This window comes from Eriocheir sinensis, unplaced genomic scaffold (assembly GCF_024679095.1).
Source record: "Eriocheir sinensis breed Jianghai 21 unplaced genomic scaffold, ASM2467909v1 Scaffold5, whole genome shotgun sequence".
Lineage (NCBI taxonomy): Eukaryota > Metazoa > Arthropoda > Malacostraca > Decapoda > Varunidae > Eriocheir > Eriocheir sinensis.
In genome coordinates this window covers 727848-754925 of record NW_026111831.1, presented here as the reverse complement: position 1 = coordinate 754925, position 27078 = coordinate 727848, and the positions used below count along the sequence as shown (strand labels likewise).

General features: G+C 45.2%; 2 protein-coding genes across 4 annotated transcripts; one reads left to right on the top strand and one right to left on the bottom strand.

Annotated features, from left to right (window-relative positions):
- Positions 1 to 3108: 3108 nt before the first annotated feature.
- Positions 3109 to 16116, top strand: LOC126992708 (WW domain-binding protein 11-like). The gene is made up of 5 exons (XM_050851518.1): positions 3109 to 3799; positions 5852 to 5977; positions 8360 to 9917; positions 10156 to 10244; positions 12553 to 16116. The coding sequence occupies exons 1-5, from the start codon at positions 3736 to 3738 to the stop codon at positions 12654 to 12656; spliced, it is 1941 nt and encodes a 646-aa protein (XP_050707475.1). The 5' UTR covers positions 3109 to 3735; the 3' UTR covers positions 12657 to 16116.
- LOC126992710 (28S ribosomal protein S7, mitochondrial-like) lies at positions 14797 to 25980 on the bottom strand. Of its 3 annotated transcripts, none has more exons than XR_007746911.1 (8): positions 25873 to 25980; positions 23939 to 24139; positions 23079 to 23142; positions 22603 to 22773; positions 22051 to 22188; positions 18622 to 18967; positions 16390 to 18301; positions 14797 to 16343 (listed from the first exon to the last, which is right to left on the bottom strand). XR_007746911.1 is itself a non-coding variant. In XM_050851521.1 (6 exons), exons 1-6 carry the CDS (start codon positions 25944 to 25946, stop codon positions 18887 to 18889), a joined length of 729 nt encoding a protein of 242 aa, XP_050707478.1. In that variant the 5' UTR covers positions 25947 to 25980; the 3' UTR covers positions 18610 to 18886. The 3 variants fall into 3 exon arrangements, 1 of the variants encoding a protein (XP_050707478.1); XR_007746912.1 differs by having other exon boundaries at positions 16390 to 18139; XM_050851521.1 differs by lacking the exons at positions 14797 to 16343; positions 16390 to 18301 and having other exon boundaries at positions 18610 to 18967.
- Positions 25981 to 27078: the final 1098 nt, after the last annotated feature.

The window sequence follows — 27078 nt, the reverse complement described above, 5'->3', positions numbered from 1 at the left end:
GAGAAGACAGTAAAAGGAGGAGGAAGGAAGGAAAACTACCCAGAAGAAAATGAGGCTTAGATGGCAAAGGAGAGCCGGAAAAGAGGATGGAGAAGAGAGTAAAAGGAGGAGGAGGAAGGAAGGAAAACCAAACAGAAGAAAATAAGGACAGGGAGGTTGAGGCTTAGATGGCAAAGGAGAGCAGGAAAAGGAGGAGGAGGAGGAGGAGGGGAAACCACAAGAAAATGAAGACAGGGAGGATAAGGATTAGAAGGAAGAGTAGGAAAAAAAGAGGATGGAGGAGAAGGAGGAAGGAAAACGAACGAGAAAAGGAAGATAGGAAGGATAAGGATTATATAAAAGGAGGAGGATTAGGAGGAAGGAAGGAAAACGAACGAGAAAAGGAAGATAGGAAGGATAAGGATTATATAAACGGAGGAGGAGGAGGAGGAAGGAAGGAAAACGAACCAGAAAAAGAGGATAGGAAGGATAAGGATATGACAATTAAAGGAGGAGGATTAGGAGGAAGGAAGGAAAACGAACGAGAAAAGGAAGATGGGAAGGATAAGGATATGACAATTAAAGGAGGAGGATTAGGAGGAAGGAAGGAAAACGAACGAGAAAAGGAAGATGGGAAGGATAAGGATATGACAATTAAAGGAGGAGGATTAGGAGGAAGGAAGGAAAACGAACCAGAAAAGGAAGATAGGAAGGATAGGATATGATAATTAAAGGAGGAGGATTAGGAGGAAGGAAGGAAAACGAACCAGAAAAAGAGGATAGGAAGGACTAGGATAAGGAAGGAGGAGAAAGAGGAAAGAAAAACAACCAGAAATTAAAGGAGGATAGGAAGGATAAGGATTAGAAGGCAAAGGAAGGGCAGAAAAAAGAAAATTGGGGTTCAAAATATCAGAGAAAAAGGAGGAGGAATAGAGAGAGATCGAGGGCAAGATGTGTATGTATATAATCCTCACCCAAGTTATTGTTGTTTATAATACACAATGTTTCAATAACCCGATATAGTTTTCATAATCATTAGAAAATAGAGAAGCAAGCAAAGGCTGGGGAAGAAAATAGCAGAAAAACAGAGCTTAGTCCAGGGTGAATTATATTATAAGTGTACGTATATATCAATTAAGTGTGCAGTGTGAAGTAACTATTAAGATCGGTATTATAAGACACTTTGGGTCATCACATCAGCTATTTATGAAGGGTAAATTAAAAGGGGGTCAGTCGGGTTGTATAATGAGTGTTTCTTTAGGTTCATGGCACAGAGGAAGGGTCAAACTACCACCAGGGTCATGCAACTATACTTCTGTCAATGCCCAAAACTCCTCTACGAAAGCCTTGTCAAATATGTGTTCTTGGGCGGCGAAATGTCTTAAAATACGCCCGTAATTGTGTGTGTAGTAAAGTATAGAAGTGTTGAGAAGTAGACCAATATATATATAGACCTATTATAGAAGAGATACAAAGCAGAACGAGTCAAAATTAAGATGATGATTAGCTATACAGTCATACACAAGGTAGACACAGGTAGTCCTATGATCTATATTAAGCTATTGACATTTTAAATTTTTATAGGCCTACGTGAGTGAGAGATTTTGGTCAAGAGCTGAGTATAGGACAATGATATGTGCTTGTATATTAATTCTTCTATTAAGCTATATTGACATTTTAAATTTCTATAGGCCTACGTGAGTGAGATATATTTTGGCCAAGAGCTGAGTATAGGACGATGATATATGTGTGCTAGTATATTCTTCTATTAAGCTATTGACATTTTAAATTTCTATAGGCCTACGTGAGTGAGAGGTTTTGGTCAAGAGCCGAGTATAGGACGATGATATGTGTGCTAGTATATTCTTCTATTAAGCTATTGACATTTTAAATTTTTATAGGCCTACGTGAGTGAGAGATTTTGGTCAAGAGCTGATATAGGACAATGATGTGTGTTGTGGTATTAATTCTTGCAGTTAAGTAACGTTTAAATACATATCAGTTAATAATTACCTCATTAACATTACAAGATATCGTTATGCGTTTAGGGAAGTTATTTAAATTTATGTCCATGGGCGTTGGTTTCGGACATCTGCCAGCTCAGCCCCATTGATTTAACTTCTTCACACGTAGAGATAAATAAATCATCAGTCATTGACATTATTGAATAGCATTGGGTGAACGTAATCTTTAAAATGCTTCCGCCTCTCACTCACATCAACCACTTCCAAAGGCCTTAAAGGTGATCAATCGGGCTCTTAATGTGTGCTTTTTTAGGCTCATGGTACAGAGAAAGGGTCAAACTACCACCAGGGTCATAAAACTACCCCTGGAAATGCCTTAAACTCCTATGAAAGCCTTGTCAAATAATGCGTTTTAGAGGATATATGACCTTTTTAATTGTGTTCAGAATTAGCTGCGAGTTGTATAGGAATCTGACAGCTCGTTGATTTACCTTCTTAACTCATAAGGAAATATTAACACTCAGTTTATTTACATTGCAATATCGTTGTACGTGTGCGGGGGGTCATTTTTTTTTTTGCCCATGAGGTGAATACAAGAATGGTAGGTGGTGGGCATCTGGCAACACTGGCGGCATCAACACAACACCTACGCGATGGTGAATACGATAATTATTGTTTGAATACGATAAAATAGCACCTACGATAAACGATTAGGGTACATCCATACATGCAGTAGGCGATAACTACACATCATTAAAAAAAGGAATTCATAGTCAAGATTGGTTATATTAACGAGTGTATATCTCGCTTCCTACCTTACGAAATTAACTCTTATGGTATCGTAATTTATATAGGTCTTCTGCTAACCGTCAAATCTCTCAGAAAACCGTAGGAAAGAGTGTAAGGAAAGAAAACGTGTGAAAAAGGCCTTGAGTTAACCTTACTGACATGTTCGTATCGGAAATCTACGTTAGGTTAGGTTAGGTTAGGGTAGGGTAGGTTAAGTTAGGAGGGGATGGCATGTTCCCTCCTTCTCCTTTTGCTTTGTACTTTTGCAACAATAAAACATCAATCAGTTATGCACTTTTGCAACAATAAACCATCAATCAGTCAATCAATTCATAATATAAAGATGACCCAAACTGTACGACAATATTGATGCGGGTACGACAACTGAGCAAAGCAAGAGCAGGAAGAGCCCAACACAACAACTCGGCTCAGTCATCAACACTACTGGAGGAGGAGGAGGCGTGCGTGTCCTGCCCCGCCCTGCCCCTGCCACAGCCACAGCGCTAGGCCAGGATTTACAGCATTGACAGGGCCGCCGCCATCACCCTGCCACCAGCCAGTCCTTCGGCGGAGAGGCAGGGAGGGACGCCTGGCCTTCCCGCGTGTGTCCCAGCGTTCCCTACACCACAGCCCACAGCATTAAGACCAGCCCGGACAGCCCACAGCATCAACCCAGGACAGCCCACGGCATCACTACTAGCCCAGACAGCCCACAGCATCAGGAGCAGCCCGGACAGCCCACAGCATTAGGAGCAGTCCGGACAGCCCACAGCAGTAGTAAAGAAACGCCCACAGCATCAGTAGCAGCCTGGACAGCCCACAGCAGTAGTCCAGAAAAGTCCACAGCATTAGGAGTACCTCAGGACGGCCCACAGCATCAGGTACAGCTCGGACAGTCCTCAGCCCCAGCATCATCACCATCCCGGGCAGTCACCAGGGCAGCCCACAGCAGTAGTCCAGTCCATTCCACATCGTCAGGGGCCGCAGCCACAGCACCGCCACCATGGGGAGACGCAGCATCAACACCACCAAGAGTGGGAAGTACATGAACCCCACAGACCAGGCCCGTAAGTATAGCAATAATAATAATAATAATAATAATAATAATAATAATAATAGTAGTTCCCTTCTCCCACCAACAGTTGTGCCCTAATGGCGACAACTTGTAGTTTCTTAGTGATTATACTATTAAGGCTGTTCCTGTTCAGAAGGATCTCGGTGTCACTGTGGACTGTGACCTTAAATTTCACACGCACGTCAAACAGGCAGTCGCTAAGGCTGGGGGTGTTGCTGAAGACCTGTTAAAATCAACCGTGTGCCACTCTGAAGAATTTATGCTCTCACTTTCACAATCATCATCAGACCTCTTACTGAATTTGCATCCCCTGTGTGGATCACTGGTCCTGGTCGCTATGGTTGTGAGTCATGCAGGCTGTAACGTCCAAACTGGCAAACACCTGAATTGTCGTACGGCTCAAATTGTTAATGACCGAAATAACCAAACATCAAGAAATTTTGTTCATTGTTGCAGCGTTGCCCATTACTATCTCGTCGTACTAATAAGCTGGATTTCATGTATACATATTCAAACAGCAGGCACACCCGCTATGTGTCTTCAGACTAAGCGAAATATCTACTACACAAGGACCTGAGGGTATAGCGCACAAACTCAGAGTGGGCGAGTTGAATCCATAGTGCATAAGGTGGAGGCAAGGAATGAAGGAACTATCAAATTCTGCACCCATGCCAACACTCCAGCAGTGCCGCCAGTGCCTCCTCATCGCCATCACCACACCATGCCAACACCCCTCAGACAAAAAAATAAAAATAAAAATAAAAATAAATGAATAAATAAATAAATAAATGATGAAAATGTAAAGACAATAACATGTGTAAGGGCACTGTGGAGAGCACACAGCGCACCTCACACTCCTCTATTTACCTGCCCCGCCTCCCTCACCACCTCACTGCCACCACCTCATCCTCAGCACCTCATTGCCAGTCATTTTAAGATTTTGTACAGCCTTATGCACGGGTCATGTCATGTGTGTATATATGTATGGATGCCTTTTTGATGTCCTGTGGCGAGGGAGTGGCTGTGCTGCCCATATACAGAAGAACATGTATTCCACTATGCGAGCTTGTGTGTTGCCCATTTAGTCATGTAGGTTCAATTTTTTCTTTTAACCACAGAGCTGATAATTATTTAAGAGCAGACTTTTAGCTGATGTTGAATTATTTTGTATTTATTGTATCTTGAGTTGGTACGGTCATGGCTGATGCATCTTAGTAAGGGAGGCTAAGGCCTGTATTGTTAAATGTATTGGCACCTCAATTCACCTGTTTGAAAAGCCTTTATCATAAGTTGCTGGATTTCCATGGACTATGTTATGATCCTAGTGATAGTTTTACCCGACCTTTGCACCTTGACTGGAAAAAAACACCTATGGAAACCTGATTAATCTCTGTGGCAGTGGAAAAATAGTCGTAATAGTCGTCTGATACCCTTCATAATATGGACCTAAGGAGCAGCCTCTTTACCTTATATGACTAATTTTAATTGTGGTTGTCTTACTGAGGGAGAAGGGACAACACCTTTACCCTTCATAATTAATTTTGTATATCATTTATTAATTCTTTTTTGAGATGGTAACAACTGCCATCTCTTAGTGAGGTAGAAGAACATCTTTACCATATATAGCTTACAGTCAACTTAAGTTTTCGCTATTTTCTGAGTTGGTAACATTGACATCTCTAAGGGGACAGCACCATTACTTTATATACCACAATGTTGACTGCTGTTCATGTGTTTCGGGCAAGGAGGCGCAGAAGAGGGAGCTTAACCATATATAGCTTACATTCAACTTAAATTTTCATTGCTTTCTGAGTTGGTAACATTGACATCTCTTAGGGGACAGCACCATTACTTTATATACCACAATGTTGACCACTGTTTATGTGTTTCAGGCAAGGAGGCGCAGAAGAAGGAGCTTTACCATATATAGCTTACATTCAACTTAAATTTTCATTGCTTTCTGAGTTGGTAACATTGACATCTCTAAGGGGACAGCACCATTACTTTATATACCACAATGTTGACCGCTGTTTATGTGTTTCAGGCAAGGAGGCGCGGAAGAGGGAGCTGAAGAAGAACAAGAAGCAGAGGCAGATGGTGCGGGCGGCCGTGCTCAAGGGGAAGGATCCGTCGCAGATCATTATGGAGATGGAGAAGATTGACAGCATGGGTAGGTGGTGGTCGCATGAGGTAGTTTGACCCCTCTCGTAGCCTCCTTGTATCCATGCTTACCCTTGTGTATTACAGGGGAGAGTACGAGGAGATAAGAACAGACGGGGGACACAGGAGAACAGAGGAAGGGAGATAATAGAAGAGAGGGAGGGACAGAAGAGAACACAAGGAGAGACAGAAGAGAACAGGAAGGGACATAACAGAACAGAGGAAGGGACGTAACTGAACAGAGGAAGGGACAAAAGAGAATGGAGGGAGGGACAGAAGAGAACGGATGAAGGGACAGAACAGAACAGAGAAAGGGACAAAAGAGAACAGGAGGAGGAAGAAAAAGAAGAGAGGGAGGGAGAAGCACCTTGCCCTCTTCTTTTCTCTTCCACTTCTTCCTTTTCTTCTTTTTGCTTCTTCGTTTTCTACTTCTTCCTCTTTTCTTCTACTTCATTTTCTTTGTTTTTAGATGAGGAAGAATATAGAAGATAGGAACTAATACAGAGAGTGTGGAAGAGGAGGGGTGATGATTAGGGTTGCACCGATAAGCAATTTGGCCGATTACCGATTACCGATTAATCGGTAACCAATAATCGGCCGATACCGATTAATCGGCCGATTATTTATAAATTGTAAATGTGATTAATCTTCATTAATTATTGGACACTGGTACCACAAAGTTAAAGACATACCGTAACCCACATGTTTACAACTTTGTTTACTGCCCAACTGTCATCTGCATGGAGAACAAATACGTCTAGTAATTTGTTACTTATAATTTAGCCTTGCTTTGTGGAAACATCCTGATTTTAATATGTTAGAATTTCCCAGTTTTCTCGTTCTTGTGGTGATCCTAGATGCTACTAGAAATGGTAGTGTACAGAAGGTTTATCAATCTCTCAAGTCTTCTACTAATTTACTGTCCTATGCACGGCAGGCTTGGTGAAGGACATTACTCAGTTACTGTGCTAAGCAAGTTGAAATAAGCATATAATTTTTCTTGGTTGTAATATAAAGTAATATGTTGATTTTTTTTTCTAGTTTCAAAGTTGAAGCAAATACCAGTGCTTCAGTTCATATCATAATTTTATATATCAATTTGAATTACATAATATACATTTGCATAGGGACTTGTTGGAAATAAATGCTGTGGAAAGGTATTAGAGTTTTGGTAACATCACCATCCTTACATTAACATTATTAGTACTGTGTTATGTACACTGTATTATAAAAGAGAGAAAAAATAATAATCGGCCCCGATTAATCGGTCAAAAGACCGATTACCGATTAATCGGCAAAGTGGCCGATTAGGCCGATTACCGATTACTTACCGATTAATCGGTGCAACCCTTGTGATGATGGTAGCTTGTAGGGCATAGAAGATAGGGAGTGTAGGAGGTTGGCATACTAGAGTGACTGAATGGTGATGACGGGAGGCTTGGAGGGATGGGAGGTTATAAGTATGTTTATTTTAATTTATTTCTACCCTTGAGTTGCTTCCTTCCTTTCTTTCTTCCATCTCTTTCCTCCTTCTAACCTAATCTCTTATCTCTGTTACCTTTATTTTCTCTCTTATCTTTCTGTTTCTCTGTAGGGGGCTTCGTGGTGCAGTGGTTAGCACACATGGCTCACAACTGAGAGAGCCCGGGTTCGATTCCCGGGTGGAGTGGAAAAATTTGGGCGGCTTTTCCGATATCCTACGCCCCTGTCCACCCAGCAGTGGATGGGTACCAGGTAATAATCGAGGGTTGTGTCCCGTCTCCTGGGATCTGTTCCCTTCTCCTATAATTCCTTCCCTTTCTGTCTCTCTCTCCGGCATATGACCACAGATGTTGCGCTGACTAAACCAAACTTTCTAACTTTTTCTGTTTCTCTGTTTACATTGTCTTTCTCTTTACAACTTTCCTCTATTCTTTCTGCTTACTCCTGCTGCCTTTACTGGGTTTTAAGGATAAGGGAGTGAGTGTGTTTTGAGGGCAGCGCTGTGTTTGCTGCGTTCCAGAGTGCAACGTTGAGGTCCTGCTGTTATTAGGTTTTTGTTTCAACTTATTTTTGCCCTTGAGATGCTTCCTTTACTGTACGGTTTGAGGATAGGGTAGTGAGAGAGTGTGCTGAGCGTGGCGCTGTTTCAGAGTACAACGTTGAGGTCCTGCTGTTATTAGGTTTTTGTTTTAGTTTATTTTTGCCCTTGAGATGCTTCCTTTACTGTACGGTTTGAGGATAGGGGAGTGAGAGAGTGTGCTGAGTGCGGGACTGTTTCAGAGTACAACGTTGAGGTCCTGCTTTTATTAGGTTTTTGTTTCAACTTATTTTTGCCCTTGAGATGCTTCCTTTACTGTACGGTTTGAGGATAGGGGAGTGAGAGAGTGTGCTGAGTGCGGGACTGTTTCAGAGTACAACGTTGAGGTCCCGCCGGCGCTCAGCGAAAAGGTGCTGAAGGACAAACGTAAGAAGCTGCGGGAGACTCTTGACCGCGTGCTGAAGCTGTACGAGCGCGAGAACCCCGAGTACTGGGTGGAGATCCGGCGCATGGAGGGAGACTACGAGAAGAAGCGCCTCACCCTCATTGAGTACTTCGAGTCTGTCCGCACGGCCCAGGTGGTCACCGTGGACGAGATCCCGCTGCCCAACCTGGAGATGCCCCCCACCGCCCCCGACATAGATGGGGTGCCCACCCCTGCCCCAGACCCCACCCCGGCCCCCGCCCCCGTGCCCAATGCCCACATGGTTCCCGCACATGGCATCCTCAAGAAGATGTCTGCCTACGTGGCCCCGGAGCCCCGGCGGCCCCCTGGGTGCCCCCCAACACTGCCGCCGGAACTGAGTGACGGGGAGGAGGAGGAGGCCATGGAGACGGAGGGCGGTGCGGCAGAGGCCTCCGAGGCACGGGAGGATGAGGGGGAGACGGACGGCCCGCCACCGCCACCACGCAGCCGCACCATCAGATTTGAGGACGGGGAGGAGGAGGCAGGGGGGGAGGAGAAGGACACCCGGGCCACGGTGGCCGCGGTGGCCTCCAGCAAGGGCCTGACCAGCCTGCAGACCAAGCTGCTGCAGATGTCCGGCCAGGACATCGACGACTTCATGCGGGAAACCGAGGTGCTGTTCAGGGAGAAGGCCGCCGAGCGCCGGGCCGACCTCAGGGCCAGGCTGGACAAGCTGGACGACGACCCCGTCCCCCCCGCTGCTGCCGTTGCCGCCCCTGGCCCCCCTCACCAGCCCCCTCTGCTGTCCATGCCACCCCCATCCCAGGGCCGGGCCCCGCCCACTGCTGCCCCTCCACCTGCTGGCCCCCCCCTGGCCATGCCCCCGGCCTCTGCTGCCTCACAGCCCCCGCCCTCCTCGGCCCCTTACCTGCCCCCTGGCCCTCCCCCTGCCTCTGTGGTGGCCCCAGGGGGTGGGCCCCCCAACATGGGACAGGTGGGCCTGGGCGGTGTGCCCCCAGGCCAGGTGCTGGCTGCCCCGCCTTCTTCCATGCCCCTGGTACCCCCGGGGGTGCCCCAGCCGGGCCAGGCCGTGTCCCTCAATCCTTCCCTCTCGGGGCCGCTGGGCCAGCCCTCTGTGGTGCCTCAGGTGGCCCCCCCTTCTGTGCCCCAAGTGGCCCCACCCCCCACAGGCCCCCCTGGCGCCCCGCCCCTCATGTTCCGGCCGCCCCCTCCCATGCGCACCAACCTGCCACCACCCCCAGGGGTGCGGCCCCCTCCAGGCCCCCTGCCCCAGGGCATGCCTCCAAGACTGCCAAACATGCGCATGCCACCCCCCATGCCCCCCCGGCCTCCCATCAGGCCCCCGGGTATCCCCCCGGGCCTGCCCCCCCCAGGCATGCCTCCCCGGGGCCTTCCGCCGCTGCACAACCCCAACGTGCTGTCTGCCGGGCCCCAGCTCATCGCCCGCCCCAGGGAGGACGACAAGAAGCACTCCGCCACCATCGAGGCAAAGCCGCAGATCAGGTGGGGCGCACACACACACACACACACACACACACACACACACACACACACACACACACACATATTTATTGGGAGTGATATATTCCTTTTTAAATCCTGCCTTTTATTATGATACTGATGATGATGAATACAGTGTAGCCAGATTTAGTCACAACCCTTAACTAAACCACCTTGGGTCAGTATGTGGTAAGGTAATGTCTGTCCCCCCATCTAACACCTCCCCCCCCCCACACCCCAGGAGCCTGAGTGCCGACGTGACCCGCTTCCTCCCCACGGCACTGAGGGTCAAGAGAGAAGACAAAAAGAAGGCAGGAAAGACACAGACAGGTGAGTGGTCCTTAATTGTCCGTATGTATGTTTGTCTGTCTGTTTCTCTTTTTTTCTGTTCTTTTTCTTTTTCTCTCATTTTCTTTTGCTTCTTTTTCTTCTCTCTCTCTCTCTCTCTCTCTCTCTCTCTCTGTCTGTTTCTTTTTTTTTGTTCTCTCTTTTTTTCTCATTTTCTTTTTCTCTCTCTCTCTCTCTCTCTCTCTCTCTCTCTCTCTCTCTCTCTCTCTCTCTCTCTCTCTCTCTCTCTCTCTCTCTCTCTCTCTCTTGTATTTTATTTTATTCCTCTTCCTCTTTTTTGTGTCTAATTCCTTTTCATCGTTTCCTTCCCTCCATTTCCTCTCATTTCCCTCCATTCCCTCTCTTTCTATTCCTTTATACCTAACCTCTAACTCTATTCTTCCTGCTTACTCGCCTTATCTCTATTCCTTCTTTCATTCCTCTATTTTCTTTCTGTTTCCTCCTTATTCCTTATCTAACTTCCCTAACTTGACCTTACATAACCTGTCCTTACCTAACTTAACCTTACATAACTTTTCATAACCTAACTTAACCTTACCAAACCTTACCATCTAATTAACCTATTCTAACTTTACATAACCTAACTTAACCTTGCTTAACTTATCCTTACCTAACTTAACCTTACCTAACTTATCCTTATATAACTTAACCTTACCTAACTTAACCTTATCAAACTTAACCTTACCTAACTTAACCTTACCTAACTTAACCTTATCAAACTTAACCTTACATAACTTATCCTTACATAACTTATCTTTACCTGACTTAACCTTACCTAACTTAACCTTACCTAACTTAACCTTATCAAACTTAACCTTACCTAACTTATTCTTACCTAACTTATCCTTACCTAACATATCCTTACATAACTTATCCTTACCTAACTTATCCTTACCTAACTTAACCTTACCTAACTTAACCTTACCTAACTTAACCTTACCTAACTTATCCTTACCTAACTTAACCTTACCTAACTTAACCTTACCTAACTTAACCTTACCTAACTTATCCTTACCTAACTTATCCTTACCTAACTTAACCTTACCTAACTTAACCTTACCTAACTTAACCTTACCTAACTTAACCTTACCTAACTTAACCTTACCTAACTTATCCTTACCTAACCAACCTTACCTAACAACCTTACCTAACTTACCTAACTTATCATACCTAACTTAACCTTACCTAACTTAACCAACCTTAACCAACCTTACCTAACTTAACCTTACCTAACAACCTTACCTAACTTAACAACCTAACTTAACCTTACATAACATCATACCTAACTTATCCTTACCTAACTTAACCTTGCCTAACTTATCCTTACCTAACTTAACCTTACCTAACTTATCCTTACCTAACTTAACCTCACCTAACTTATCCTTACCTAACTTAACCTTACCTAACTTAACCTTACCTAACTTAACCTTACCTAACTTAACCTTACCTAACTTAACCTTACCTAACTTAACCTTACCTAACTTAACCTTACCTAACTTAACCTTACCTAACTTAACCTTACCTAACTTAATCTTCCCTAACTGAACCTTCCCTAACTTAACCTTACCTAACTTAATCTTCCCTAACTTAACTTTACCTAACTTAACCTTACCTAACTTAATCTTCCCTAACTTAACCTTACCTAACTTAACCTTACCTAACTTAATCTTACCTAACTTAACCTTACCTAACTTAATCTTCCCTAACTTAACCTTACCTAACTTAACCTTACCTAACTTAACCTTACCTAACTTAACCTTCCCTAACTTAATCTTCCCTAACTTAACCTTCCCTAACTTAATCTTACCTAACTTAACCTTACCTAACTTAACCTTCCCTAACTTAACCTTACCAAACTTAATCTTCCCTAACTTAACCTTACCTAACTTAACCTTACCTAACTTAATCTTCCCTAACTTAACCTTACATAACTTAACCTTACCTAACTTATCCTTACCTAACTTAACCTCACCTTATCTAATTAACCTATTCTAACTTTTCATAACCTAACTTAACCTTACCTAACTTAACCCAGTAGCAGCGGGGATCATGTTTCTTAATGGTCCCTCTAAGCGAGAAAAATGAGAAAAAAATCATCACTCACACAAACCATTTCATAATATATATCGAAGCATTTGTGATCAGTTTATGTATCATCTATTTTGGGGGGTTTAAATCATGGCACAAATTTGGCCCGTCGCTGCTACACGGTGAAGCCACAAATTTGGCCCGTCGCTGCTACCGGGTTAACCTTACATAACCTAACCTAACCTCAATCTCCCTGTCACAGACGTCAAGGAGCTGGGCGCAGGGAAGGCTGAAGAGGCAGACCGGAAGCCCACAAAGGACGACGCATATTCCCAATTCATGCGGGAGATGGAGGGGCTCTTGTGAGGGGGGGGTGAGAAGCACAGACCCCCAGCTCACCTCTCTGCACATCCCTTCACAGCCCTTCAAGTCTCCACGTCACGCCTACCATGTGTGTAGAGTGTAGAGTTGTGATAGAACTGTTATGTGTGTGTGTGAGTGTGTGTGTGTGTGTATAGTCGTGTTAGAACCAGTGAGTGTGTGTGTGTGTGTGTGTGTGTGTGATGGAAGTGTTATGTGTGTGTGTGTGTGTGTGTGGAGAATTGTGTGTATAGTCGTGTTAGAACCAGTGAGTGATTTTTATTTTTTTATTTTTTTTTCTGTCGTCATAATTTTGCAAGATTTCTTTCGTCTTAGAATGTACGATTGTTTGGATTTGTTATTCGTATTGTTTTCTTTTGTTATGATTTCACTTAGGTCATTCCTTTCATTATTATTATTTTGTTTTAAGATTTCACATTATGTTCTGGAAATCGTGTGTGTGTGTGTGTGTGTGTGTGTGTGTGAGGGCCAGTCAGTAAGTCAGTGTGCCAGCCATATAATCACATCGAATCTATCAGTCAAGTCTATAAGTCAAGAATCCAATGTCCCAGCTAGACCCTGAGCCCTTGAGCCTGTGGCGGGTATCTTGGGGGGCATTTCTGGGGTCACCCTGAGCTGTGGTTGTGGTAACACTGCGCCTCGTCATCAGGGGTGAAAGTAAGATTAGATTCTTGCCGGTACTGTCTTCAAAAGTGTACCCCTGCGTACCGGCTGTAGACGGCTGTATCTCTTCCTGGTTCAGCGTACCCCTGTGCACGTGACACTAGCCGCCACTCGCCTTGTCCAGAACCCATGAGATACTGAGAATGAGAACCACTCAGGCAGTGCTGTCAACTCTGACGGACGAAAATGCATGAGATTGGGTATCCAAATCCGCTTGAAATCCACCAAATATCAAGGTAAAGAGAATGGTAGGTAAGTTCACCAGGTACCTAAATTTGTCTCTTCTGTGCATGACATCATGTGTAAGAAGGACTGAGGGGTCCGGGCATGGAAGAGAGGTCAGTTTTGCGTGCACCAGCCTCCTGATCTGAGCTCCTCACTCACTCAATGGGAAACTTAGCTAAAGTGTATTTTCTTTCAATATGCCAACTTTTTGTATTGTGCGCGGTTGTCGAGCAGTTTCGGTGAAAGGAAACGGTAATATATGGTTTCATTGGCTGCCAAGAGATCAAGAACTTAGAAAGAAATGAATGGAAATATATGATATAAAAAAATACTTATTCTCGAGCAGATTCTGTTGGGTTTGTGTGTGGTCGTCACATGGCATAAAAGGAATAAACACTGGTATAAAAATAGATGTTGGTCCCAGACATTAGTTTTCCATCACTGAGTATATACCAGGACACCTGTCATTCTCTTTAACTTTAAATTTACACGTTTCTTTAGATGTAGAGACATTTTGACAAGTTGGTGAAGGTGAGTAGGGAAAATCAAGGGTCAAATCAGAAGTTTATTCCTGACTAGTTTCGCATGGTACAGCTTCTTCAGAGGAATTCATTCATTCCTCTGAAGAAGCTGTACCAAGCAAAAGTAATCAGGAATAAACTTCTGATTTGACCCTTGATTTTCCCTACTCACCTTCACCACGTTTCTTTAGATGTCCGTACCAATATGGCGGCCGGCTGCCGACCATATACACCAGTCAAGCACGCGGTGTCTACTCTACCACAACTTTATTTCACGTGACGTCACACCCTGCACGGAGCGGCCGGTGTGATCCTACCTCCCCTTCTCTTTACCTTGCCAAATGTAATGAGCTACTTTGCAGTACGAGCGTTTCATGTTTACAAACAAATCCTATCGCCTGGTAAGTAGCGAGGGGCGAAAGTTGTCTTCAAAAGCATACCCCTGCATACTGGCTGTAGACGGCTGTATATCTCTCACCAATACGGCATACCACTGTGTACCAGCTTACTTTCACCCCTGCTCGTCACTCTATACAGGACACAGGAAAATCCACCCTTACTCCTTACTCTCTTAGGGTCTGATATGAGGTGGATCTTGGGCCTTTCTTAAAACCTTTCATCCTGGTTGTTGTGTTTGTTTGTTTGTTATGGTGTTTTTTGTGGTCTTAACCCAGTATAGTCTTCTTCATCTTTAGTTCATCTCTCATTTTATATTCTGTTCCTCTTTACTCTTTCTTTAGTTCTTCTTATAGTTAATTTTTCATCTAGTTCATCTTTCATTTTTTATTCTGTTCCTCTTTACTCTTTTTTTAGTCCTTCTTATAGTTAATTTTTCATCTAGTTCATCTTCCATTTTTTATTCTGTTCCTCTTTACTCTTTTTTTTAGTTCTTCTTATTGTTAATTTTTCATCTAGTTCATCTTTCATTTTTTATTTTCTTCCTCTTTACTCTTTTTTTAGTTCTTCTTATAGTTAATTTTTCATTAGTTCATCTTTCATTTTTTATTTTCTTCCTCTTTCCTCTCTTTCTAAACTTCTCATTAATATTTTTCCTCCATTTCCACGTTCCCAAGTTCATTATGTACAACAAACACACAAATTACTATACAGAAACAGATTACAAGTTAAAAAGAATATAGGAACGTACAGTAAACCCCAAATTTAGTGCGTTTCTGCTTAAGTATTTGTTAATGACGTGACTTAAATTCTTCTTCTTCCTCATTTACAGTCCATCTCTTCTCATTCTTGGGGTGGGACTTGCGAGGGTCCAGTGGTGGTCCTTCCTCTATGTCCAACACCTCCAGGCCATGTGTCACTGTTCCTCTCCATGTCCTCCTTGCTCTCCCTTCAGGCACCTCCATTTCCACCCTCTGTCTCCCTTCTCACATGTCCCAACCATTGCAACCTTCCCTGTCTCTCTCTCTCCTTCCTCTATGTCTAACACCTCCAGGCCTTGTGTCAGTGTTCCTCTCCATGTCCTCCTTGCTCTCCCTCCAGACACCTCCATTTCCTCACCATCCTCAGCACTCCGCCCTCTGTCTCTCGTCTCACGTGTCCCAACCATTGCAACCTTCTCTGTCTCACTCCCTCCTGTATCTCCTTCAAGCCACATCTCTTAACCAATCATTTATCACCGTTTCCTCAGCTCTCCACCCTCTGTGTCCCTTCCCACATGTCCAGACCATCACAACCTTCTCTGTATCTCTCTCAAACCTCATAGCGTCTGGGGTTAAGAGTGGAAGGGATGGGTTGCTAGTGACTGAAGCTATGTCATCAGTATAAAATAGTTCACCTTATGGGCAAGCAGATATTGTGTTTCTTGCTGAGCTGTAGAATAGGTGTGTGTGTGTGTGTGTGTGTGTGTCCGTAGGGTGTGTGGGTGTGACAAGAGTGTTGGCTGGGAAGGTTGAATCTAGTATATTGTCACGCTATGCACTGTGTCAATATGCGCCGAGTGTGTGTGTTTGTGTGTGTGTGTGTATAGCAACCATGTAATTTAAGTAACTTTATAGAAATACAGATCACATGCAAAGTCACTGATTAATTTCTTTACTTCACTCCTTTTGGTCCTGTTGAAATGTGTGCCATCGTTACCAACACAGTGAAGATTCCTGAAGTCTGTGGTTATGTGTGTGTGTGTGTGTGTGTGTCAATTTGTGCTAATGATTCATGTGTATAGTTCTTACCAACCCTTCATCACCACCTCTGTCAATACCAATCAACACCAACACCCTCATCACCACCCCTGTCAACACCACACACACTCATCATCACCCCTGTCAACACCTCATCACCACCCCTGTCAACACCTCATCACCACCCCTGTCAACACCTTACACACTCATCACCACCCCTGTCAACACCTTACACACTCATCACCACCCCTGTCAACACCTTACACACTCATCACCACCCCTGTCAACACCACACAAACACCCACCCACACACAGACACTGAAACACACACACACACAAACCCCATTCATCCCTCCCTCCCTCCCTTTCTCCTCAGGCTCACAGCAATAAGAGAGTTACCCAGCACATGTATCTCTTTATCAATACCTCAAAGAATACATACATAAAGAAATATATATCTCCCACCATTGTATTGTTGTGGGTGTGACTTGGAAACATCTTACTATTTTGGGGTTCTTAGGTAAACACCCATTCCTAGTTTTACAGAGAAAGCACAGTAGCACACGTTTGTTTTGGGTTCAGAGGAAGGAATATATACAGGTTAACCAGGTAGCTGTGGGGATCATGTTTCTTAATGGTCCCTCTCAGCGAGAAATACGAGAAAAAATCATCACTCACACAAACCATTTCATAATATATATCAACGCATTTCTGATCAGTTCATGTATCATCTGTTTTGGGGGTTTAAATCATGGTACAAATTTGGCCCATCGCTGCTACCGGGTTAAGACTATCGCTGGGGATGGTGGACTCTAGATGCTTTCCGTTCTGACATCAACTATTTCCAAAGGCCAAAACGGAGATCAGTTGGGTTCTGACAAGTGATAGTTTAGCATCATGGTACAGAGGAAAGGTTAAACTACCACCAGGGTCATGAAGCTACCCCCGGAAATGCCCCAAACTCCTACGAAAGCCTTGTCAAATACGTGCTTGGGCGCCATAATGTTTCAGAATATGACCCTTACACTTGAAAATCTTAAGTGTAATGTGGTTTCTTGATGCAGTCCCTTCTTATTCTCTTATAAGGTGAGAGATAGGGCCTGTAGCATATGTATTTTTTGGGTCAGGGGATCAAAAAGTATATACAAAAGGTTGATCTTGTTGTATAGGAAGGAATGGCACACTTGACAACCCAGTACCAGCGACGGGCCAAATTTGTGGCTTTACCATGTACCAGCGACGGGCCAAATTTGTGGCTTTACCGTGTACCAGCGATGGGCCAAATTTGTGGCTTTGCCGTGTACCAGCGACGGGCCAAATTTGTGGCTTTACCGTGTACCAGCAACGGGCCAAATTTGTGACTTTACCATGTACCAGCAACGGGCCAAATTTGTGACTTTACCATGTACCAGCGATGGGCCAAATTTGTGGCTTTACCGTGTACCAGCGACGGGCCAAATTTGTGACTTTACCATGTACCAGCGATGGGCCAAATTTGTGGCTTTACCGTGTACCAGTGATGGGCCAAATTTGTGGCTTTACCATGTACCAGCGACGGGCCAAATTTGTGGCTTTACCATGTACCAGCGACGGGCCAAATTTGTGGCTTTACCGTGTAGCAGCGACAGGCCAAATTTTTGCCATTATATAAACCCCCAAAAATAAATGATGCATAAACTGATCACAAATGCTTTGATATGTATTATGAAATGGTTTGCGTGAGTGATGATTTTTTCTCATTTTTCTCGCTTAGAGGGAAGGGCCTTTAAGAAACATGATCCCCGCAGCTACTGGGTTAATGTTATGAGGTTCCGAGACAGACAATCATTTCTGTTCTTTCATTAGGTGAGTTATGTTAGAGTTCAGGGTTGTAGCATATGTATTTCTGGGTCGGGAGATTAAGAACTATATACAAAAGGTTGATCTTGTATTGCTTGGGATGGGACACTTCAAAATCTTAATATTATGAGGTTCTGAGACAGCCAATCATTTCTGTTCTTTCATTAGGTGAGTTATGTTAGAGTTAAGATCTGTAGCATATGTATTTTTGGGTCGGGAGATTGAGAAGTATATACAAAAGGTTGATCTTGTATTGCTTGGGATGGGACACTTCAAAATCTTAATATTATGAGGTTCTGAGACAGTTAATCATTCCTGTTTTTTCATTAGGTGAGTTATGTTAGAGTTCAGGGTTGTAGCATATGTATTTTTGAGTCAGGAGATTAAGAAGTATATACAAAAGGTTGATATTGTTTTGCTTGGGATGGGACACTTGACTTAATATTATGAGGTTCTGAGACAGTTAATCATTCCTGTTTTTTCATTAGGTGAGTTATGTTAGAGTTCAGGGTTGTAGCATATGTATTTCTGGGTAAGGGGATCAAAGAGTATATAGAAAAGGTTAACACTGTATTGCTAGGGATGGGACACTTAACCTCTTGACCGTAGATTTCCTACAAGAAGACATCACCAAGCACTTCCACCTCTCACACAAATTATTTCCAGAGGCCAGTAAGGAGGCTAATCACGTTTTCATGAGTGTTTTTTCACGTTCACGGTACAGAAGAAGGGTTAAACTACCACCCGGGTCACTGAACTACACGTGGAAGTGCCCAACATGCCTCTGAAAGTCTTGTGTATGTGGGCGCTGTACTGTTTAAGAATATACCCCTTAGCTCCAGCGGTAGTGGGCATAGGCGCGGTTGGCCTCACACTGGCGGTGGAGATCCTGTTTCTTCTTGACAACACGACCCTGCCAAGAGAGAAGGAAAGGTTAGTGGTGAAGCTGTTGACCCCTTGACTGTGGATTTCCTACCAGAAGACATCAAGCTACAGGAGTGGAACAATAAGTGGCTGCTACAATTCAATGAAGACAAATGTAAAGTCCTGCACCTTGGGAGGAGATATCCAGCACACCAATACCACATGGGAAACACTCCACTATCCACCACAGAGGCAGAGAAAGACCTGGGAGTGTATGTTACCAGGCTACCAGTGAAGGGATATCCAGCACACCAATACCAAATGGGAAACAATCCACTATCCACCACAGAGGCAGATAAAGACCTGGTAGTGTATGTTACCAGGCTACCAGTGAAGGGATATCCAGCACACCAATACCACATGGGAAACACTCCACGATCCACCACAGAGGCCGAGCATGACCTGGGGTGTATGTTACCAGGCTACCAGTGAGGGATATCCAGCACACCAATACCACATGGGAAACACTCCACTATCCACCACAGAGGCAGAGAAAGACCTGGGAGTGTATGTTACCAGGCTACCAGTGAAGGGATATCCAGCACACCAATACCACATGGGAAACACTCCACTATCCACCACAGAGGCAGAGAAAGACCTGGGAGTGTATGTTACCAGGCTACCAGTGAAGGGATATCCAGCACACCAATACCACATGGGAAACACTCCACTATCCACCACAGAGGCAGAGAAAGACCTGGGAGTGTATGTTATCAGGCTACCAGTGAAGGGATATCCAGCACACCAATACCACATGGGAAACACTCCACTATCCACCACAGAGGCAGGGAAAGACCTGGGAGTGTATGTTACCAGGCTACCAGTGAAGGGATATCCAGCACACCAATACCACATGGGAAACACTCCACTATCCACCACAGAAGCAGAGAAAGACCTGGGAGTGTATGTTACCAGGCTACCAGTGAAGGGATATCCAGCACACCAATACCACATGGGAAACACTCCACTATCCACCACAGAGGCAGAGAAAGACCTGGGAGTGTATGTTACCAGGCTATCAGTGAAGGGATATCCAGCACACCAATACCACATGGGAAACACTTCACTATCCACCACAGAGGCAGAGAAAGACCTGGGAGTGTATGTTACCAGGCTACCAGTGAAGGGATATCCAGCACACCAATACCACATGGGAAACACTCCACTATCCACCACAGAGGCAGAGAAAGACCTGGGAGTGTATGTTACCAGGCTACCGGTGAAGGGATATCCAGCACACCAATACCACATGGGAAACACTCCACTATCCACCACAGAGGCAGGGAAAGACCTGGGAGTGTATGTTACCAGGCTACCAGTGAAGGGATATCCAGCACACCAATACCACATGGGAAACACTCCACTATCCACCACAGAGGCAGAGAAAGACCGAGTGTATGTTACCAGGCTACCAGTGAAGGGATATCCAGCACACCAATACCACATGGGAAACACTCCACTATCCACCACAGAGGCAGAGAAAGACCTGGGAGTGTATGTTACCAGGCTACCAGTGAAGGGATATCCAGCACACCAATACCACATGGGAAACACTCTACTATCCACCACAGAGGCAGAGAAAGACCTGGGAGTGTATGTTACCAGGCTACCAGTGAAGGGATATCCAGCACACCAATACCACATGGGAAACACTCCACTATCCACCACAGAGGCAGAGAAAGACCTGGGAGTGTATGTTACCAGGCTACCAGTGAAGGGATATCCAGCACACCAATACCACATGGGAAACACTCCACTATCCACCACAGAGGCAGAGAAAGACCTGGGAGTGTATGTTACCAGGCTACCAGTGAGGGATATCCAGCACACCAATACCACATGGGAAACACTCCACTATCCACCACAGAGGCAGAGAAAGACCTGGGAGTGTATGTTACCAGGCTACCAGTGAAGGGATATCCAGCACACCAATACCACATGGGAAACACTCTACTATCCACCACAGAGGCAGAGAAAGACCTGGGAGTGTATGTTACCAGGCTACCAGTGAAGGGATATCCAGCACACCAATACCAGATGAAACACTCCACTATCCACCACAGAGGCAGAGAAAGACCTGGAGTGTATGTTACCAGGCTACCAGTGAAGGGATATCCAGCACACCAATACCACATGGGAAACACTCCACTATCCACCACAGAGGCAGAGAAAGACCTGGGAGTGTATGTTACCAGGCTACCAGTGAAGGGATATCCAGCACACCAATACCACATGGGAAACACTCCACTATCCACCACAGAGGCAGAGAAAGACCTGGGAGTGTATGTTACCAGGCTACCGGTGAAGGGATATCCAGCACACCAATACCACATGGGAAACACTCCACTATCCACCACAGAGGCAGAGAAAGACCTGGGAGTGTATGTTACCAGGCTACCAGTGAAGGGATATCCAGCACACCAATACCACATGGGAAACACTCCACTATCCACCACAGAGGCAGAGAAAGACCTGGGAGTGTATGTTACCAGGCTACCAGTGAAGGGATATCCAGCACACCAATACCACATGGGAAACACTCCACTATCCACCACAGAGGCAGAGAAAGACCATCTCCATTCCCTCCTCCTCCTCCTCCTCCTCCTTGCTTCTTCACTTCCTCCTCTATCCCCATCTTCCTTATTTTTTCTCCTCTTCCTTCTTATCTCTTCCTCCTCCTCCTCTTCTTCTTCCTCCTCGCTTCTTCACTTCCTCCTCTATCCCCATCTTCCTTGTTTTTTCTCCTCTTCCTCCTCCTCCTCTACCTCTTCTCTTTTTCTTCTCCTCTTCCTCCTCCTCCCTTTTACTTTCTTTTAATATATTTTCCTCTCCTCCTCCTCCTCCTCCTCCTCCTCCTCCCTTCCTAGCAGCCAGCATCAGGTACCTCGCTCCTCATCCTCCTCCTCTCCTCTTTTTCTTCTCCTCTTCCTCCTTCTTCTCCCTCTTCCTATCTTCCCTTTACTTGTTATATAATTTCCTTCTCCTTCTCCTCCCTTCCTAGCAGCCAGTATCAGTTACCTCGCTCCTCCTCTTCTTCCACCTCCCTCCACCTCCTCCTCCTCCTCTTCCTACCTCATTCCTGGCCGCCAGCAGAAGTTCCCGTGCCATCTTCTCCGGGAAAGGCACCGTCCTCTCCTTCTCCTTCCCTGCCTCCTTCAACCAGCGCATGGACACAAAGTACGATCGCTGCTCTGTGATCGGCATGGGCACCTATGGGGTACACGGGGGGGTACACACAGGGGGGTTAGACGCATGCATGTTAGATTATTTTTTGTTGTGTGTGTTTTTGTTTAGGAAGAGGAGGAGGAGATAAGAAAAGGGAGAAGATGGAGCTAGAGGAGGAGGAGGAGGAGGAGAGAAAAATATGAAAAAACAGAAGAGGAGGAAGAGAGAAGAAGGAAGAGAAGAAGTTGATGAAATTGTAATGTTTTGAAGTTGTGTGTCTTAAAACATCACATTAATATTTTCTTTATTACTACTACTACTACTACTACTACTACTACTACTACTACTATTACTATCTCTCTCTCTCCTTCATCCTTCCTTTCGCACCTTACATTCTTCTCCTCATCCCAGCATCCCCCCCCTCCCTCCCTCCCTGCCCCACCCCCCTCCCCCCCTCACCTGGTAGGTCACGCCCCCCCTTTTGACCGGGGTGAGCTGCAAAACCGGCCTCCCGTTTTCTACCGCCTGGTGGAAGATCGTGAGGGGGTTGCACTCCACCGCGTCCTTCTCCGCCTCCGTCTCCGCCTCGTTCCGCCGTCGCAGCTGTGTCCGCTTGATCTCCTCCAGGGTCTGTTGGGGGGGAGGGGGGGGTAGGAGGTGTAGGAGGAGGGGGAGGAAAAAAAGGGGGAAGAATTGGGTTGGATTCTCTCTCTCTCTCTCTCTCTCTCTCTCTCTCTCTCTCTCTCTCTCTCTCTCTCTTAACCTCTTCCTTCCCTTGCGTCTTTTCTCTCCATCCTTCTCTTCCCTTTACCTCCCTTCTCTTTTCCTTAGTGTTCTCTTCTCTCCCTTTTCAACTCCTTCTCTCTCTCTCTCTCTCTCTCTCTCTCTCTCTCTCTCTCTCTCTCTCTCTCTCTCTCTCTCTCTCTCTCTCTCACCTTCTCCATAAGCTCCCTCGCCAAGGCCTTATTTCCGCACTTCATGATGTGATTCGTAAACTTCCTGAAAAACAAAGAAAAAAAATATTAATGTTACTCTCTCTCTCTCTCTCTCTCTCTCCTGTCCCATCAAAGGAGAGGAAGGAACGGAGAGAAAGATACTTGAGGAGAGGGAGGGAAGGAGGGATAAGAAAGGAGAGAAAGGAAGGAGGGGAATGAGAGGGAAGAAGAGAAATTGCAATGAGAGAAAGGAGGGAGGGAAGAGATAGAGGAGAAGGAAATGTGGAAAAGAGAATAGGAGGGAGGGAAAGAAGGGAGGGAAGTAGTAGTAGTAGTAGTAGTAGTAGTAGTAGTAGTAGATGATTTTAAGTAGCCAAGGAGCTAAACATCTGTAGCTTCCTTGTAACTCAATTTCTGTTCCCCCTTTCTTTAATCCTCCCTTCCTTTTCCTTCCTTTCCCTCCAGTCTGTTAGCCCTTTCCTTCCTCTCCTTCTTTCCCTCCCTCCTTTTCTCTCTTCTCCTTCCCCCTTTCCTCTTCCTTTTCCTTCCTCTCCTCCTTCCTTCCCTTCATCCTTTTCTCTCTTCCCCCTTTCCTCTTCCTTTCCTCACTCCCTTCCTTTTCCTTCCTTTCATCCTCCCTTCTCCTCCTTCCTTCCCTTCATCTTTTTCTCTTCCCCTTTTTCCTCATTTCCTCCTCTTTTCCCTCTTCCTTCCTTTCATCCTCCCTTCCCTCCAGTCTGTTAGCTCTTTCCTTCCTCTCCTCTCTTCTTCCTTCTCTCTATCTCCCCCTTACGTTCTTATGTTCTTATGTTCTCCTCCTCTCTACATCTAAACATCTGACAGAGGCCCCAAAACATCACCTTAGCAGAGGGTCATGGAAAACAGAACTGGTGTGGGTGTTGTAGGCGGCCCTCACCGGCTGGTACTGTAACTCCTTGATCATCTCACTCTCCTCCAGTTCTTTCAGCTTCTCCGGTTGGTAGATGGGCTTGATAAAGGTGGGCGGGTACTGGCTGTAACCCCGCACACCTCCCACCGCACCCAACGCCCCATGCTGGCTCCTGAGGGTGGAAGATTTTGTCAGTGTTAGGTTAGTTCAGCTTGGGGTAAGGGTCATAAACATTTCAACATCCAAGCATATATTTGACAAAGCTGTCGTAGGAGTTTTGGGCATTTCCAGGGGTAGTTTTATGACCCTAGTGGTAGTCTGAGCCTTCTTCTGTACCGTGAGCCTAAAGAAACACACATTTGACAAGGCATTCGTAGGATTTGAGGGCATTTCCAGGGGTAGTTTTATGACCCTAGTGGTAGTCTGAGCCTTCTTCTGTACCGTGAGCCTAAAGAAACACACATTTGACAAGGCTTTCGTAGGATTTGTGGGCATTTCCAGGGGTAGTTTTATGACCCTAATGGTAGTCTGAGCCTTCTTCTATACCGTGAGCCTAAAGAAACACATTTGACAAGGCATTCGTAGGCTTTGAGGGCATTTCCAGGGGTAGTTTTATGACCCTAGTGGTGGTCTGAGCCTTCTTCTGTACCGTGAGCCTAAAGTAACACACATTTGACAAGGCTTTCATAGGAGTTTCGGGCATTTCCAGGGGTAGTTTTATGACCCTGGTGGTAGTCTGAGCCTTCTTCTGTACCGTGAGCCTAAAGAAACACATTTGACAAGGCTTTCGTAGGATTTGTGGGCATTTCCAGGGGTAGTTTTATGACCCTGGTGGTAGTCTGAGCCTTCTTCTGTACCGTGAGCCTAAAGAAACACACATTTGACAAGGCATTCGTAGGATTTGAGGGCATTTCCAGGGGTAGTTTTATGACCCTGGTGGTAGTCTGAGCCTTCTTCTGTACCATGAGCCTGTGAAAACACTTGTTAGAATCTGACTGATCTACTTTTCGGCCTTCGGAAGTAGTTGATATGAGAAGGTGGAAGTGTCTTTAAATACCAACCTAAATTCCTTCCCCAAGATCATTACCATTACAGACATTACTGACTATCACCAATCCAATGCCTCTGTAGTGTAATGATTAGTGTCCCTGTACGTGAATCTACGGGCCTGGGTTCAAATCCCGACCCAGGCAATCAGCGTGGAACTCACCCAGCTGTTCATCCTTCCTCTCGGACTAGGGGTAAATTTTAAGAATAGCGGCTCCTAACGGGTGCATGATTAGGGCACGATGTGGTAGTAATTACAACATTTCTAGCGCGTCCGATGGGGTTTTGACAAGCGGACAGCCGTGTTTATGTCACAAGGGTGTATTTTTCCGCACTAGCGATGGGCGATGAGACTGCGAGCTCCGGGGTGAAGAAAGGGAAGAGCCCGCGCTGAAAAACACACCCATTGTGACATAAACACGCCTGTCCACTAGTCAAAACCCCGTTGTACGTGCTAGAAGTATTGTAATTACCACCACACCGTGCCCTATATGCCCACCCACCAGGAGCCGCTATTCTTAAGATTTACCATCCTTCCTTTCGGGCTGGGTACCTGGGGAAGGCACAGTGAGGTAACCGTGTGTCGGGTTAAGGGTTTTCTCCCACCACAGGCTCAGAGGGGCAAAGGGACAGAGATGAGCACCGCCGCCACGCGCAGATACAGCGTGTGCTCCTAGCTTAACCTTAACTTTCGCCATTACAGACCCAACAGACCTGACCAGCCCCCTAAAACCCTGAAGAAGACCTGCCGAAGTGGCCCTCTTTGCTCCCCTTCCTCCTCCCTTCACAGACACCCCAGGCCTCCTTTCCCCTTAAAATCCCCCTTAAGGCCGCCCCCAGTGTCCCCCCAGCACTCACCATGCCCCGCCCACCGCCCAGGGACGCCCCCGCAGCACGCCGGCTAGCATGCTCCTCAGGCTGCCAGCGGACATGTTTTGTTGACACTCGCCGGACCCCGAGACCAAGACCAAGGCATTCAGACTCACTTACGGGATCACATTTCAGTGTCTCCCTTTTCTTTATCCCTTCTTCTCATTTCTTCATTATTTTTTTCATTTCCTTCCCCCGTTCCACCCTTCCCTTCATCCTTTTCCCCCTTTCCTCCCATTTCTCCTCCCTTTTTCTTCATCCTTTTCTCTCTTTCCTTCTTTTTCTCCCTCCTTTTCTTTTCCTCTCCCTTTTCTGTATCCTTTCCTCCCTTCTATTCATCTATTTCTCCTCTTTCTTCTTCCGCTCCATTCTTCCTTTCATCATTTTCCCCCTTTCCTCCCATTCCTCCTCCCTTATTGTCCGTCCTTTTCTCTCTCTTTCCTTCTTTCTCTCCCTCTTATATGTATACTTCTTCCCCTCCTCCCTTCCCTTCATCCCTTTTTCCCTTTTCTTCCTAACTTCCTCGTTTCCATTCATTCTTTTCTTTCTTTTCTTCCTTTCCTCCTCCCTTCCCTTCACCTTGTTCTCCCTCTCCAAGGTTCTTTTATCTCCCTTTCTTTTCTACTCCCTATTCTTTCCTCCCTTCTATTCATCTATTTCTCCTCTTCCTTCTTCCGCGCTCCACTCTTCCTTTCATCATTTTCCCCTTTTCCTCCCATTCCTTCTCCCTTTTTCTCCATCCTTTTCTCTCTTTACATCTTAATTCTCCCTATGAAAGACAAGTTAATAAAGATAATAATAACAATAATAACAGTAATGGTAATAAGAGTAATATAACATCAATAAAGATGAGAAATACGATAAAAATAACAATAAATAATAGGCCCGCAGGTGAAGGCTAATTGTAACTATGAAAGGCAACTCAATAAAGATAATAATAATGATTTGAGCAATAATAATGACAATGAGATTAGTAAAAATAGCAATATGATGATTAGAAATACAGTAAAGGTCCCAATACATAATAAAAGGTGGTTATATATCTATAGCTATAAACGGAAACTCAATAAAGATAATATAATGATGATTTGAGTAATAATAATGACAATAAGATTAGTAAAAATAGCAATATGATGATTAGAAATACAGTAAAAATCCCAATACATAATAAAAGGTGGTTATATATATCTATAG

Excerpts from the sequence above, each read along its gene's own strand:
- LOC126992708 (XM_050851518.1), top strand. The coding sequence starts at position 3,736 with ATGGGGAGACGCAGCATCAACACCACCAAGAGTGGGAAGTACATGAAC. Across the intron at positions 5,978-8,359 it reads GGAGAAGATTGACAGCATGG|AGTACAACGTTGAGGTCCCG; the intron begins GTAGGTGGTGGT and ends GGACTGTTTCAG. Across the intron at positions 9,918-10,155 it reads GAGGCAAAGCCGCAGATCAG|GAGCCTGAGTGCCGACGTGA; the intron begins GTGGGGCGCACA and ends CCCACACCCCAG.
- LOC126992710 (XM_050851521.1), bottom strand. The coding sequence starts at position 25,946 with ATGTCCGCTGGCAGCCTGAGGAGCATGCTAGCCGGCGTGCTGCGGGGG. Across the intron at positions 22,774-23,078 it reads CGAGGGAGCTTATGGAGAAG|ACCCTGGAGGAGATCAAGCG; the intron begins GTGAGAGAGAGA and ends CCCCCCCAACAG. Across the intron at positions 18,968-22,050 it reads TGCTGGCGGCCAGGAATGAG|GGTCGTGTTGTCAAGAAGAA; the intron begins GTAGGAAGAGGA and ends CTCTCTTGGCAG.